Source organism: Triturus cristatus, chromosome 12, assembly GCF_964204655.1.
Source record: "Triturus cristatus chromosome 12, aTriCri1.1, whole genome shotgun sequence".
Classification (NCBI taxonomy): domain Eukaryota; kingdom Metazoa; phylum Chordata; class Amphibia; order Caudata; family Salamandridae; genus Triturus; species Triturus cristatus.
Genome location: NC_140595.1, coordinates 579,420,617 through 579,437,558, shown reverse-complemented (window position 1 = coordinate 579,437,558; position 16,942 = coordinate 579,420,617). Strand labels below are relative to the sequence as shown.

General features: G+C 47.2%; 1 protein-coding gene across 1 annotated transcript in view; it reads right to left on the bottom strand.

Moving 5' to 3' along the window:
- Window positions 1–16,537, bottom strand: part of GABARAPL2 (GABA type A receptor associated protein like 2) — a 52,620-nt gene extending 36,083 nt beyond the window's left edge. Inside the window, exon 1 of the mRNA XM_085639723.1 lies at window positions 16,386–16,537. Coding sequence (XP_085495849.1) covers window positions 16,386–16,419 — 34 coding nt within the window. The 5' untranslated portion in view covers window positions 16,420–16,537. The remainder of the gene's footprint in view (window positions 1–16,385) is intronic.
- Window positions 16,538–16,942: the final 405 nt, after the last annotated feature.

Genomic DNA, 16,942 nt, shown 5'->3' with positions numbered 1-16,942 from the left:
CAAAACTAAACAGTGGAGTGTGCTGTGAATGTATACTGAGTGCAGAAATGCCTGCACTGGTACATTGCAAGGAGGGCCTTGGGTTCCATTTTGGGAAGCCCAGGCTTGCCTGGTGAAAACATGACGAATAGAGGAATCCCCCCCAGACAGAATTGTATATTGCTGAATTTCTGTAAGCTGGGTGAAAAACACTGGATGAGGGGGAGCTAGGCTCTCCCTATGCATGTCAAATGGCTCTTTGATTGAGTGACAGATCACAAGGAGAGGGCCCTGGACACATCTCGGGAAGAGGGAGATGAGGCGGGAATCATAAAAGGTAGGGCTGAGGTCCCGGGATTAACCTTTGATGCACAGGTCACTGTGGCTGATATCCAGGTGCGAACTCTGGTCACTCCCATGAATCCTTTTCTGGGTTCATCAGCCTTGGAGTCATACCTGCTGTGACAGACATCTTTCAGAGGGAAGGATGAAAGGAAGTGATGTCTATGTCAAAGAAGCAGAGTCCCAACATTAAACTTCAAAGGGTCAGACCCTAAATCACAGTTGGTATCTGGAAAAGAACTATAAGTAGGGGAGTCTGGGACCCCATACTTTGTCTTCTGGCGAGCAGCTAGCCGAGCTGCATGTGGAAGGGAAACTCTGCAAGACTTCTGCTTTTGATCAGGACAAGAGGCCTAGTCTCTCTACTAGGTGAGGAGTCATCACCCACTGGAACCAACATAATTTGCCCTGGAATCTGGACTACCAGTGCCTGCCTGCTCGCCAAGACAGGTGTGCCCGTGAGGGAGAGGAGCGTGTTGGAGGGAGCAAGATCCAGAGAGGAGCCAGACATGTGGGAATCCTGAGCGAGGTGTGAGGAACTGTGCCGCACTGATCAGCTGTTGCCCGTGTGCTGCTTTGTGAACTTCGATGACCCAATATGCTAGGAGGGGCTGCCATACACCAAGAACTGTGCTGCACAATTCGGGCCGTTGCACGTGTGCTGCGCTTTAAACTTTAGCGACCACATATGCCAGGTGGAGCCTTCAGTCAAAAAGGACAGTGATGCCTCGATGTGTGCCAACAAACTGTATTGCATCGATCGGGCCATCGCCCGAGTTTGGGATGTTGCTGTGACCACATGTGCCAGGAGGGGCCGCAGAGGAGGCAACCTGAGGCCAGCATGACCAGACAGTGAGGTTTGTGGGAGAGACACCGTATGCCTGGGTGAGGGTGGAGGTGACTCGAAACACTGGCCGGAGGTCTGGGCTGTTGCTTGTGACCCTAAATTGCAGCTACAACCAAGATGAGGGAGGCTTCGTGTCTGAGGAGACACGGTCAGAACCCCACCAGAACAAGGAGACAGCCATCCTCCCCAAGGAAGGAAGAATAAGACTTACTGCATGAAGCTGGAGCCAGAGCAACTCCGATCGTCAGGACGCTGGTAAGCATGGCTCAGGAGAGAAAGAGAAAGCCGGCATCTGAACACGTGTGCAGCCAGACTTTGCCGATCTGGACCAGGACTGCACTGTACCACAGCCAGGGTTCTCACCGCCGGAACGGGTCAGCAGAGAACTGGGCCTTCCAGGCCCCGGGGAACATACTGCCTTTGGTTATTGCAACCCTACTTGACTCTAAGTGACTCCATTGTATTGATTGATTCCAAGAGGGGGAAGCCCCGCTAACTTGCTCAGTAGTTTACATTGCCTGGATGTTCCCGCACGTGAGTGGGACATAACAGCACACCAATTAAATGTGAACTTAGTACCTCGGTGAGTGGCCTGACAACTACTAGGGTGCCTACCTCAAAGGGGCTTGTGTTATTGAAAGTCGTAACTATGCATGTGTAGAATTGGAATTTAAATACTTATTTATACAAAATAAGTATTCGACTGGACATTGATTTATTGCGGGCACTAAGTGCATGTTGAGTTATGTGCCGTGGTCACAAATCTGTATCTACACTTCCTTTCGAGTGAGCCTTGAGCTCGTGCTACGTTACCAATCAAGAATCAGGTGCCGAAGGAGGTTCTTGACCCAATTGAAAGGGATCCATAGTAGGGTGGGCCCTGGGAAAGCAGGAGTAAATGGGCCCACCAACCCCTGCTTGCACCATGGCCCGCTGAACAGGGTCCTTGACAGAGAGCAAAGTACTTTACGTTTTTTGATGCTTCTGTAGTTATACCCTGTAAGAGCAAAACCATCTGTTGTGAAAAACTACAGCAAATTATTAACACTGTACTAAAAAGGACAGGGTACTGTGAACTGCATTGGAATTTACGGAAGATTGATGTATTGTACATTAGAGCACCAAGTTGCCTGTGGGTTCCAATAATTATGTCTGTACTGTTGTGACATGGGTATACATAAGTGTATATGCTTTATGGACTTAATAACGGATAACATCAATAGGTAAGATGTTGTGTGGTTCCCTTCCTTCTCATGCTGGTACATGATTTCTAAATAATATGAGAAACGCTAAACAGCACATTGGCAAACACGTGAATCAACAACTTCTACCAATAAATTACTTAACTAATGCAGAGGTGGGCAGAATGCCCACTGATCTAGTGTGAGCCCATTTTGCAAGCCATTGAAAAAGTATCTGCATAAACCTGCATCAGTACATCCTAGTACGAGAGGGGGTACCTATAGGGGATCATGAGTCTGAAGTTTAGTTTCAATATGTGCAGCTCCATGTCTGAACTAATGCAATCATGGTATCAAAGTGTCATTGACATTCATATACTAGTCTACATTTGAGTAAAACTCTACACAGTTTTTGCCTGAACTTTTTCTTGCAATCCCAGAGTGCCAGACTACCGTCCCATCTCGCTGCTGCCTTATTTCGGGAAGGTGCTTGAATCCCTGGTAAATAAACAACTTACCGCCTATTTGGAAAATCACGGACTTCTTGATCCATCGCAATCAGGGTTTCGGTCGGCACATAGTACCGAAACGGCAGTAGTGAAAGAGATTCTCCCGGTCCTGTGGTCGGATCATTGGCTTGCCAAATTTGTAATCAGTGGCAAGCTTAGGGCGTCGAACCTTGCCTCACAGCAGAGGGGACGAGCCTGTAGAGCATTTAGCAGGGTGACCCCTGAGATGCTGGCCCAGGCTGCTGCGACTCACCCTTGCCCTCTGTCTGGCGAGTTAGAAAGCGACTTGGAGGCCCTGCAAAAGTGGCTGACGGAGAGGCTGAACGACCTGGCCCCTGTTTTGCCCCCCCGCCCGACATCTAAGCGGGTCTCGGCCCCTTGGTTTACCACGGCTCTGTGGGCTACGCGGCAGCAGTGCATGGTAGCCGAAAGGGCCTGGCGGGCACATTATGACAGCAAGGACAGGTCTGCCTACAAGGCTGTGGTTAAAGCTTACCACCGTGATATCCGCCTCGAAAAGAAAGCCTATTTTGCGGGGAGAATCGAAGCAGCTTCGAACTCCAGTAAGGAGATTTTTACTATCGTTCGAGAATTCATCTCACCTCGGACTACCGCCTCGGAAGAGGGCCCTGTAGAATCCTGGGCAGCAGATCTGGCGTGCTTTTTTGCAGGCAAGATCAAACTCATCCAGGACTCCTTTCCTTCGAGTGGACCGGTCACGTTGCCGGTGCCTGAGGTGGGCATGCCCCCCCCAGTCATGCAGGGCGCCATATTGGCTGAGTTTCCATCTCTGCCAGCCTCCGCCTCCCTCGCGCTCATGGGCAATTTAAAATCTGGGTCTCCGCTTGACCCCTGCCCAGCTAAGCTTCTGGGTAAATTGGCGGAGGTGGTTAATCCGCTGGCTCACCCTCTTCTCAACTTGTCGTTGAGTTCGGGAGAGGTGCCGCCATCATGGAAGCAGGCAATGGTCATCCCGCTGCTTAAAAAGCCGGGACTTGACCCGAAAGCCCCAGCCAATTACAGGCCTATTTCGCTGCTGCCGGCTTTTGTAAAAATCTTGGAAAAGCACGTTCAGTCGGTGCTCTCCAATTTTTTGGAGTCTCATGAGATCTTGCACGACTCCCAGTCAGGCTTCCGCTCAAACCGCAGCACCGAGACCGCGCTCCTTGAGGTCTCGGAAACCATTAAAGGGGTGCTGGATTCCGGGGGCAAAGTCATGCTGGTGTTGTTGGACCTGTCGGCGGCCTTTGACACCGTCCCCCATGAGGGCCTGCTCGCAAGACTCTTTGAGATTGGCCTGCGGGGGACGGTGCTCAAATGGTTTTCCTCCTTCTTGGCCGGCCGCCGGCAAACGATCTGGACATCATCGGACACCGCTGTAATGCCGCCTTTGGGAGTCGGGGTCCCTCAGGGCTCTATATTGAGCCCGACCCTCTTTAATATCTATATGACCCCTTTGGCGGCGGTGGCGGAGTCTTTTGGTGCCCGGATCGTGTCGTATGCCGACGACACTCAGCTCCTCTTCTCATGTGAGAGGGGTGCTGACTTTGACGGGGAGAGTATCCAGAATTGCCTTGGGGCTGTGTTCGCATGGTTCCAACTGCACAGCCTCAAGTGCAATTCCGATAAATCGGAGGTACTCTTCTTCGGGTGCGATTCGAAGCCTAGCTGGCAGGCCTGGTGGCCCATCGACATGTTCCCTCCGTCCGGCTCTTCTCCCATGGCTAAAAACCTGGGGGTTAAGATGGACAAGGGGCTGACGATGAAAGCCCAGATTCTGGGGGTAACCGGTACCTGTTTCGGCCTGCTAAAAATGTTGCGGAAGTTTCTGCCTCTCTTGTCTGAGGAGCACAAGAGGCTGACGGTGCAGGCCTTGATAGGCTCCAGATTGGATTATGCCAACAGCCTGTACCTGGGCCTGCCTGAGTATTTGCTGCAGAGGCTTCAAGTGGCACAGAACGCGGCGGCCAGGGCCATCTTTGGCCTAAGTAGACGCACCAGCGCCTCTGGATTGTTGGTGACGCTACACTGGCTACCTATCCGTAAACGGATTGCCTTTAAGGTTCTGACCTTGGCCTATAAAGCTCTCCATGCGGTGGGAGCTAAACATCTTCAAAAGAGACTCACTTTTTACCATCCTACTCGCGCGTTGAGGTCGGAATCTTTACTTCTTGCGGCTGTTCCGCGTGTGAAGAGGGCTCGCCTAGGGGGCCGCTCTTTCAGTCTGCTGGCCCCACAGATGTGGAATTCCTTACCGCTCCCTTTGCGAGGGGCGACTACTCTTCTTGATTTTAGGAAAGGCCTCAAAACCTGGCTGTTTTCTCAATAGGTTTGCCTGTAGCCCCGTTTCTTTTGTGGACTTCTGAACTGTTTTCTCTGTGTTGTGTTATTTTGAAACCTGTTCACCTTACCTAAAGCGCCGGGATTCTCTTTTTGAGTAACCGTTGCGCTATACAAAAAAATAAATAACATAACATAACATAGTAAAGATGGTTGATAATATCAGGCTGGCCCTGGATAAATGAGAATCAGCTATGCTGGTTCTTCTGGACCTGTCAGCCGCCTTCGACACCATCTCCCACTGCATATTAGAACAGCGGCTCTGGGAGGTGGGAGTCAGGGGGAAAGCCCTAGACGGGTTCAGAAATTACCTAAGGAACCTTTCAACCACCGTACATATAGATTCCTTGGCCTCATGTAGTAGGCCAGTAAGCATAGGAGTTCCCCAGGGATCTATCCTGAGCCCTATGCTTTTAAACCTCTATGTAACACCTTTGGCCAGGGTAATCAGGTCCTATGGTTTTGAGGCCATGTCATACGCCGATGACACTCAGCTGTTGATTACGTTTGGTCCCGACCCTACAGACACAATGATCCGGTTTAAAAACTGTATGCTCCATATTAACAACTGGATGGGCAATAGCAAACTACAGCTCAACGGTAGCAAGACAGAGATCATATTGTTTGGCAGGGCTGAAGAGTATAGGTCTAACAATTGGTGGCCCCAGGCACTGGGCCTATGCCCATCCCCTAAACAAGCAGTGTGTAATCTTGGAATAACTATTGATAACAAACTGTCCATGAAAAATCATGTCAATCTTGTGTTGGGCACTTGCTATGGGATCCTGCGGAAACTATGTAAAATCTTCAAATGGTTACTGATTGAATCCAGGAAACCCCTGGTGCAGGGTCTAATTGTAAGCCGTTTGGACTATGGGAACGCCTTATTAGCTTCCCTAAATGAAGATCTTTTTTCCAAACTGCAGATCCTGCAGAACACTGCTGCCAGACTTATCCTAAATCTTCCACCAAGATCCCCCTCAGCCCCCATTCTGAGGTCCCTCCATTGGCTTCCAGTAAGAAAGAGAGGCCATTTTAAAATCCTATGCCTCACCCATAAGATCATATATGGAACAGGGCCCTGTTATTTAGCGAAAAAGCTCAACAGGTACCAGCCAGGAAGAATGTTACGATCCAGTTCAAAATCTCTTCTTACCCCACTAAGAGTTTGCACTGTACGAAGTGGGGGATGATCCTTCTCCTTTCTTGCCCCCCACCTCTGGAATAAGATTCTGTCTCATCTCCTCTCCATCGCCGATCACAAGCGTTTTCAAAAGGAATTAAAAACGTGGCTATTTGATCAGAAATAACGCTGTCTAGATCTGACCGCCAGTCTACTGGAGTTCCGCAAGCGCCATGAGACCTTTTTGGTGATTTGTGCGCTCAATAAGGTCCTCTGCCTTTGAATAGCGAGCTAAAGCGTATGAGAGCTCATTAGCACATCATAAAAACCCCCATTAAAGGGACTGCTGGGCCACTGTATCTGAAGAGCAGAATCTGTGAGTGGTAGGAAGTGTGAAAGGTACGTGAGTTACAGGTTGAGCAGCTGTAGGGAAGGCAGGGAATGAGGATGCTGACAGAGGCAAGCAAGGCTGCAGCTAGCAGTATAAGGAAAGCATCCTTTAAATTGGTCTAGTAACTGGATGGTTTCACAGTGCCACGTGTTTATTGAGGACTAAAGTCTCATTTTCTGAAGCCAAATAGCATGTGTGCCATGGTAATCAAAAGAACCCAGAGAAAGTATATGACGGATCTATAGACTAGATGTTCTGTGGCAAACAACCTTCCTTACTCAAAGAGGTCATTTACATGTAAAAATAAAAACGAACTTCCATGCTGCAAACCCTGATTTCCAGAGCAAAAGATGTCTTCAGCACATCCACTATCAATGAGGCATCAACATTAGAGCATTATTCAAAGCTGTCAAACATTGCATCAACAAGCCCCTTAACCCACAATACATTAACTACTATTACACTAACAAATGCAACACAATAAAAAATGTATCAAAAGATTGACAAAGCCAGAAATCAGATTTAAAAAAAAGATTTTCACCCAAAAAGAATTCTCATCATCATTACAAACAGAACCAAATAACCTCTCTCGTGACTAGTTTGCCCTAATGAAACTGAGAAGTTTCTAACTACCACTTATGGAAAATTCCTGCAGGTTTACCAGTGACAACAGCATTTTCCTTCATAATACAGGGCTTCCAAGAAAAAAACAGAAGGCATCGCACTAAGTTTCCTACTCCACAAAGTGAAGCCACACTTTCCAGAAGCAGACTTCAGATCAACCACCAGGCCTTGTTCCTCTCTCACTTAAATGGTGACAACACCCTCCTTCCAACACTCATCTGACACTAGTGAGAAGGGTACCAAGTGCCAGAGCCGGACTCAAAATAATGAAAGAGTATGACAGCAACATATCACTTTCTGAGAACTTCACAACTTTCCCAACCTGCACCACGTTCAACACCAGGTACATAACTTATAGACTAACATATAGCACACAATCTGCCAGAAGAAAAAAAAATCAAAATCTTTTGTGGCATGGGCAATGAGTACGCGCCAAAAAGAGAGAAAAAGCATTGAAAATGCAATAGGTCTCACCTTTGATTAAGTTAAAGCCATTTGCTTTGCTAATGGTATTCTATAGCAAAGCAAATGGCTTTAACTTAATCAAAGGCGAGACCTATTGCATTTTTAATGCTTGTTGGTAGGGAGATTAAGTGATTTGCCCAGAATCACGGGATGTTGAGCCAATGCCGATACTCGATCCTTGTTTCCCAACTCTGGCCGTTAGGCCACATCCTCAAATTCTGGGAGTTCAGACTAGATTAATTTCAGCAGAAACAAATCGGAATCCTAAAACAATGTAAGAGTGGGGAACATGAAGTTATCCGGTGACCTTAAATACAAAGTGCCCCGTTTTGGCCGCCCAGCCTTAGATTGTCTCAAGCGCATATTTAGATTTACCGCTGCCTTCGATTGACTCTGACCGGCAGGCATTACTAATCAATCAATAAGGACTGTGGTAATCTAACTAATACAAGAAACAAACCAGCAAACGCTCGCCTCTGTTGTTGGCCGGAGGGGACACCTCATCCTCCGAGGGAACACTTCTTACAACGTTGGGGGTGGCCATGCTGCACTATGAGAACCATGCACTACTCGAAAGAGCCAGCCAGCTGGAAAGGCCATGTCACCCGCAGGGGGGTGTTTACAGAAGACAGCCCCTTGATGTTTCCCCCACTGTCCGGGAAGAAAAGTCTTTTTTCAGTGGCCATTTGGCCCCTCAGGCTAGCCGCAGTCAGCGCAAGATCTCTTACCCCATACCCCCAGAGCGATATCTAGTCCTGGATAAAGTTGGGTATTCACGAGGGCTCACTCGCCTGGTCATCCTTGGTTTCTGGCTAGTTTTCATTCCACCTCGTATCTATTTTTCTAAACACCGTACACTTTAAGTGGCCTTTGCTCACTCACTCTAGAAGTTCTAGAGAAAAGCACTTTCCCCAACGACAAATTATTTGTTAAAGAGTCATAGAGCCGCACATCCCAGCCATGATACCCTGCGTTGCCCGTAATTTTGGTACATAATGCCCCCACCTGAAGCTGCACTCCGTGTCTTGACGTTTGTGCAGGCACAGGCCCCCGACTCGACACTGCACAGTGCGCTGACCGTCACTTAGTTTACAGGCTGTTCTTGTCTGTGTTAAATAGTTAACACGGTCACTGTCTATCCATCTACGTAAAACACTCCAAAGTAAGAAAAAAAAAAAACAAAGGTGTTTGGGGACGGCCCTTTGGCTTTGTTTTCAAAAGTATGTATTTGTTTAGGCCTAAATTGCTCCCCAGAGCAGATGTGTAATGCGATCTGAACTCTGTTCCTAGATGCGTGTCCTCTGTCGAAATCCACGCTTAAGATTCTCTGTGGCTAAAAATACACAGTTATGACTGTTTACTCGTTTAATTGATTGCTTTTAGTATAAAATTATAGTATTGCTTTCTATAACTTACTACAAAGTCCATTTTGAATTCACAATCCTTTCGGACTCTGGTGTAAGAACTGTGAATACCACGTGACTCAATGGCGTCAGTGTTTTCAGGTCTTCGGTTCCCATTCAGCAGCCCAGTGCCTTTTTTTGTTGTTGCATATTTATATAGCGCAAACTCGACCCGGAGGTATTGGAACGCTTTACATGAGCACCAGTTGCATTACACAAGGACACACTCCTTTTTGGTAGGGAGATTAAGTGATTTGCCCAGAATCACTGGACGTCGAGCCAACGCTGAGGCTCGATCCTTGTTCCCCACTCTGGCCATTAGGCCACATCCTCCAATTCTGGGAGTTCAGACTAGATTCATTTCAGCTGAAACAAATCGGCATCTTAAAACAATGTAAGAGTGGGGAACATAAAGTTATCCGGTGACCTTAAATACAAAGTGCCCCGTTTTGGCCGACCAGCCTTAGATTGTCTCAGGCGCATATTTAGCTTTACCGTTGCCTTCGATTGACTCTGACCGGAAGGCCTTACTAATCAATCAAACGCTCGATAAGGACTGTGGTAATCTAACTAATACAAGAAACAAACCAGCAAACGCTTGCCTCTGTTGTTGGTCGGAGGGGACACCTCGTCCTCCGAGGGAGCACTTCTTACAACGTCGGGGGTGGCCATGCTGCACTATGAGAACCAAGCGGTACAAAAGGGGGTGGTGATGGACGGAGCATCAGAACCAATCAAACACTCACACCCAGTCAACAGATCTGGGTTTGATCCATCACCGTTCTTTAGCCCACTCTGCCACCTCAGTTCAGACATGGCCATATGCAAATCAGTCTGACCCTGTGCATCAGGGAACAGTCCAGCCCGAACTGCCAAGCCATGCCTTCCCTGGAACGGAAACAAGCTTCCTAGGACCGGTTTCTGGCATTTCAGCCGTCTTCAGCCAGGCTTGCGTGAATCCAGTGGCAAAGTGAGCAAGGGACTCACGTCTGAGCATACCCTGCCAACTTATGGCAAACAAAGCGGTATGAGAACCATGCACTACTCGAAAGAGCCAGCCAGCTGGAAAGGCCACGTCACCCGCAGGGGGGTGTTTACAGAAGACAGCCCCTTAATGTTTCCCCCACTGTCCGGGAAGAAAAGTCTTTTTTCAGGTAGGGTAACAATTTCCTAAAATGTTATCACACCTTTATCCTTTCCCTTAATCCGCTGGGAAAGTTACTTTGTTTAATTAAAAAAAGGGGGAGCTACGTCCCCACCCCTACAAACCAGGCTAAACGGTCCCTTGATCATTATTCCTGGGTCAGGCTTTAGCGGGGCATTACGGCCCGCCGGAGTGTGTGGTATTCGCTTTGAGTTTTCGGGCTGTATGTTTTTTGCTGCTTGGTTTGTTTGGGGGGCTACTTTGAGATTCCAATGAAGGGCGTTGAAGCGCCCCTGGACAGGGGTGAACAGCAGCTCGGCCTGGGAGAGGGCCGTTTGTGTGTTGTTTTCACCCTCTTTCCTCCCTTTGTTTGGGCCTGCGTCTGCCCAGCCGCCTCGGAGCAGCTGTTTCAGCACATGGCTTAGGTCCCCCATGGGCTGGTGCCCTCTCCGGAGCCTTTGAAGGGCCTGCCAGGCTTGTGCTGGGGTGCTGTGGTCGAGGGAGGGGGAGACGTGGGGGTTTAATTGTGAAGCTCAAGCCGCAAAACGCCGCGCCAGAGAAATTAAAGTTTCTCTTGCAGGACACCGCGATCATTTATTTTCTAACTTTAACACTGAGTGGGGGGGTGGGAAGGGGGGGGGGGGGACTCCATCATACGGGAAGGCACCTTTACATCTCATTCCTTATTTCAGTTTGGAAAGGAAACGTTACAGAGATATGACTTTTGCAGAATCTATGAGTGAGAACCAAATGCACAAAAAAGAAAAAGTGAAGCCATGGGCTTTCGCGCCTCACTGCACCGCAATTTCCGAATGACCGGGGTGAAAGTCGACGAGACGCCCAGGATGGAGTTTGCTGCGCGTGCCTGTCCTCGACAGAGACTTTTCTCTTTTGGAGCCGTCCCACTTGGACGGACTGCCCTGCTGGCGTAAAAGGTTTATTATCTTCTTTATGGGGCCATCTGTTTCGCCCCATAAAGAAGATAAGAATCCTTTTACGCCAGCAGGAAGTCAGACGAGCCAGTCCAAGTGGGACGGCTCTAAAAGAGAAAAGTGTACGTCACTGGAAGCTATTTTCCAATGGCTGGCCACCCTTTAGTATAAACGGTGACGCCAGCCAATGGAAAAGAGGGGCGGGGCTTAAACCCCGCTACTGAAAGCTACCCAAAAACATAAAATCTCGCCAGCGAGACTGCGCATGTGCGCAGCCTACGCTAGCCGAGACCTAAAAAAAAGCATTCTCGGCCTGCACACGTTGAATAGCTTTGCAGGACTGACCCACCCCATGACTCGTTCACTTCATAGAAGAGCTGTAAGCCCACCTTTTCAAGAGACACCTTGTCCAACATCAGCTGACCCACCTGGAGCCCACTTAGACTGCTCCTGAAGAGATCCCTCAGCGTTATCGTTTTGTTAACCTCATACAGTTCTCACCAACCTGTGCAACGCTCCAATGCTCTCCAGCAAGGTTTGCCAAATAAAAATACACAGCTTTACTAATAGAGAAGCGGTTCCCAATGAAGCACTAAACAAGGAAACATGTTGAACTATATTCAGTGCTGGGTCCCGATAAGTCAACTTTAGAGGTGTAGTTAATAAATGTATCTTCAGCATTTTGAATGCCCTGAGAAAGTTAGCGTGTCAATCACTAGCCTGCAAAACAGAGCTCAAAGTTTCCCTGGTGCAGGCATGTCTTAATAGCTCATCCAGCCCAGGCTCTTTATTTGCATTCTGGGACTTGTAGTTGTGATTTTATAATGGGATAACAGAACAAATCCCAGGATGCAAAGAAAATATACCAGTACCAGATAAGCTACCCACGCATGGAACTGGCAAACTTCAGTACGCTAGAAAAACGTATCTGTAATGATGCTGTACAGGACTTCATATGTTACTGAGAGACTGTTTTGTAGCTCTCAATAGAGTAAGGGTAGATTTTCTGTGATCGTGTATGGCCTTTATCAGAGACTGGAGTTGTAAAGCAGAGCTCCGATTCTTGATGACAGTTAATTTACAATCTGATACACTACATGCCCCTCTTTTAATAATGCCATCAGAATAATGTGGAATTCTTCTTTACACTTTACCAACTGTAAGAGTGTAGATATGTGAATTCTATTTATTTAACACAGTGTAACCCTTCCTGGTTTGCGCATTCTAAACTGACCTCCTCCAATTATTTTCTTATATCCATTACGGCTAATGATTTCAACATCCCCATCCACTGTCATTTAAGTTTCTCTTCAATTGGATACTTCCGCACAACACAAATTAGATATGAAGTCCACACAAGATTCTGAGCTAGCCACTAACCTTGACAGTGGGACTTTAACCCCATGCAAATAATCAGATCGACAAGGAAATATTACTGGTAGTAAAATTCTTGAAACCAGGCCTCGTTTCTCTAAACTTGAATGCCTATTTCCAATCAAATGAAGGGCATCACAGCTCTATTATGAGATGACCTGTTAAGGAAGGAGTGTATTTTCATATTTGGATTGCATTCTGGATAGATGTCCTTTGTATGGCGGAAGTTTATCTCGAAATATTCTGGAGTGTGAAATATGAACAGGGCTATCCATTTATAGGCAGTGAAAGGTCATATGATCCAAGGTGACATTATATAGCGCCTCACTTCTTCTGAGACGGTTCTGGCACAACATTCGCTGGGGGCCATCTGTATTTCGTGGAGGAGGTTGAGGACCCTGCTATTTGATCTCCTGACTGATCTTCTCTAGCTACGATTTGCTACACTGCAATATGATAAGAAATGGAGACGGTGTCAAATTTATCCTATACATTGGCCCTAAACCTGGCTCTTGTGAAGTGTGAACAATGTATTTTTGTAATCAATCACTGACGTTGCCCCCTGTTAAGATACTGGCTGAGGAAATCCTGTCAATGACAGAATACAAAAAAGACTTAAGTAAATAAATATTTACATATTTTAGATTATGGGCATGGATTATATGTTAGGTAAAAGATTCTATACCCTAAACTCGAACAAACTTTTGTCTCTCAAGCTTATCATGTAGAGGAATTTTATTAGGACTTAAAAAGACTTTTTATAATAATCCGATCGGAGGCACCTCTGGTTTTAGACACTAGCAAGTAAAAGGGTTCTTTTGAAGGTGGACACATTTGTAGACTGTGTACCTTGAAGGGTGAATCTGTTGAGCACGCTTTGTTCTTTGATATTTTCATCAGGTATAGACTATGTATATATATGGCCACTGATGTAGAATGTCAAAACGTCAATAAGGTGAGGGTTTGTTGTAGTTTAAGCTAGCAAACTTGTGGAAGTATATTTTGTTGTTGCATCATTCTTAGAAAGAGTGAACGGTTGTAAATATGTTTCTGGTTTCATGGTAATATTTTAAACCTTGCAAACTAGATTTCCCAATTCTAAATCAATGCAGCCAGCACCAAATTATGTTAGCCTCTGTCGCACCAGAGTAAGGGCCTCATTTGTTTATTGACAGACTGAGTTTGAATTACTCCGTTGCATTGATGGAGTTCTCGTCTGCCAAATTTAGAAATGGCCACCAAGCCAGCAGTCATTTTAAAGCATTGGCAAGAGCTGCCATCACAATGGTCCCTGTTAATGCTGATGTAAGTTTGACGCACAACTCTGTCAACATGACAGAGGCGTCTGTCAAACCAATTTTTTTTCCTTTTCAAAAAACAAAACAGTGAAGTGAGATTTTCTTTTTGAAAGAAAAAATAATGCCCGCCCCCCTTGCCATGGGAGTTATCTCCCATGGCGAAGGGGCATTACACAGTTTTCACTGCCCCTTACCGCCAGGGTTTTCCTAGCAGTGCCGGGCAGTTAAAACTAACCTGTATGCCTGCCCATCTAAATTACATGAGTGGACATATAGGTAAGCCTCCGAAGGCGATTACCCTGTCAGGCCATCGGATGGGTGTAACCAGTAACCATGGTGGAGTTGGAGTAGGCTTCACCATGGTTATACCTATGGTCCGCCCGCATTTAAATCGGACAGGCGCACCATTATCTTGGTGGTAAGGATACTCCCTCACAGTTCTAACTGAATATCCCTACCGCCCAAATATAAATCAATTTATGTCCTGAAAGCCACAAACAACCCTTCTCATAACTCTCCTTCTATAAGCTCTCCTAGTTCCCTTTAGTAATACTTAATGCATGTCATTCATTTGATCCCATCACTAGAAGCCAGTCAGGCCCCTTCAGGTGGGTTTGTCAGTCCTCCTCTGAACCGCTATGGACCAGTATGTCACCACCACAGATGAATCTTAGCATTACCCCACCCCACCTTCAGTATACCACAGTCAATTATCTAGATGAGCCTGTAGTGGAATATATACAATGTCTGTACAGATTTGACGTGCCCATAAAAACGTATTAAAAAAACAAATATCTAGATGAACCTGTCAACTCTATCACCCTGTGGAACCCCCGCTGTCCATCAGACACGTATTATACTTTAAGAACACGTATTTGTTCATCCCTGCCAAGTATAACGAATCTCGGGTAAGACTAGCAGATGTTCAATGAATATCATCATCGCTGTGAGTCTGACATTTATCACGCAAATCGAACTCGGCGCCATATAGGCAGACAGTATGTACGGTGGCCTTAAGGGGCAGGGAGATTCGATCAGTGGCGTGGCCAGGCAGGACATAACTTATTCATGTCAGCAGCTAATGTATTTCCTCTAAACCACCCCCACTTAGTTCTGTCTGTTTTAGGGTCAGTACTCTGTCAAATGCAATAATCCCCCGTCCGAATACTGATGAGCCCTCTGCATACACCACTTTTCATCAGGCTGCAGGCCCGTGGGTCTTAAGACATTCTGTGACATTGTACTGAACCCCAGTGCCATTCACACTTCAATCCTATAACAGTGGTATCGGTAATGGTATGACTACTCCAGGGGCCAAGCGTCTTCCATGGAATGCGCTCCTGTAAACCGAGGGCCTGTATGTCAAGATTGACTGCGACTTAAGAGTTCAGCATAACTATGGGAAAGGCAGCGACTGAAGGAGTGGAAATATAAGCTTCAGCCTGCATTGCAAGAAATGTTTGTTTACTGCAGTGACTGTGCAAGAAGAAAGTAGAGAGGGACTTCACTTGCTTACATGCTCCTGGTGGGCAGCGTTGGTGGCATTACTATCCCTAAAAAGACCCTGGCCACAGGACAGACATTTGAGTTCACGTAGGTCTATTTCGAATGGTGCTGTTGTGACACTATCAACTGACTCTGACTTGTTAGTCAGCCTACTGCAAGCTGCTCTCAAGCACCAGAAGGTCAATATACCCAATCAAGGTTTTTATCTTTGCATTCTTTTACTTGTAGTTCAACGTGCCCCGTTATAAATCCAGAACTACAAATACACCGATACAAAGGCTCTGCTAATTTCTGTGTGTGTGACTTGAGGAATGTCTGTGCTTGTTTGCGATGTCGGAGCCTGCAAGTGATCTGTGCAGTAACTCTGTTGTATTGTCCGACCCTGTTTGTTCTTTGCCTCCCGAGAGACAGTTCTGTCACCTATAGGCAGAGCCGGTGATAACCCAAGGTGTCTACCAAGCCCTTCACATGGATATCAGATCCGCTCCGAGTGGGCACTTTTTCAAATAAGCGTTTTGCCCGCTCCCCAAATGGGCCTGGTAAACAAGTGCCTGTCCTAGAGCTAATTCACAAGAGAATCCGGCAAACATCCCTGACGGCCCCACAGATGCGCCTGTCACCTTCTCATCTGACCCAAGTAAGCCTCTCTAACCCCACACTCGCCAATCTGTCAGACTCCCGGGCTGACTGTCACCACAATGGTCATCTGTCAGTACCAAATATCAGCCGAAGTTAAGCATTCGTAATGTGGTCCACCCGAACAAAAGCCTCGGCCACTCGAACCTCCCGACGTCGGACTGCCCCAGGTGATCGACAATTTCTCTATTGCTTCCTATACGTCCCTGACCCCAGACACCTGTCAGTACAGCAGCCTTACCCTCCCTCGCCCCCTCTCGGGCACTGTCTCGTCATGCCCTCGCGTCTCACCGAGAGAGTGGTCCTCCTTAAACATCCACTTCATGGTGCGGGTGGGACAGCGAGACCGCAGCTGTTCTGGCTCTGACAGCGACAACAACAACAACACCGATGGGCCCAGCTTCCTCTGACGTAAGCTGAAGCGGAGGGGCGGGCTTCCGCCGCGTCACTACCAGCAGCAGCCAGCCGGGGCGGTGCCTCGCCTGTCCAAACGCTACCCACTGCGCCAGTGGGTGCAGCTTAGGTGGAGTGGGCGTGGCCACGAAAATAGAAAGCACAAGGATGGAAAAGCGAATGCAGGGACGGATGAGGGCGTGGTCAGCAGGGGCCGAGCCAAAAAGTAGTAGACTACGGCAATCTTTTAATTTGATTTTAGTTTGGTAGTAATCACGAAGGGGATGGGGCAAGAACTGAATAGGTTTTTAGCATAGATTTCTGAAGGCCGATGGTGTTGTTAAAATAGACTAACACAAGCCCTGGTTTATTGTACATGTCAAATTCTATGGTAGGCTCAGTATATATATATATATATATATATATATATATATATATATATATATATATATATA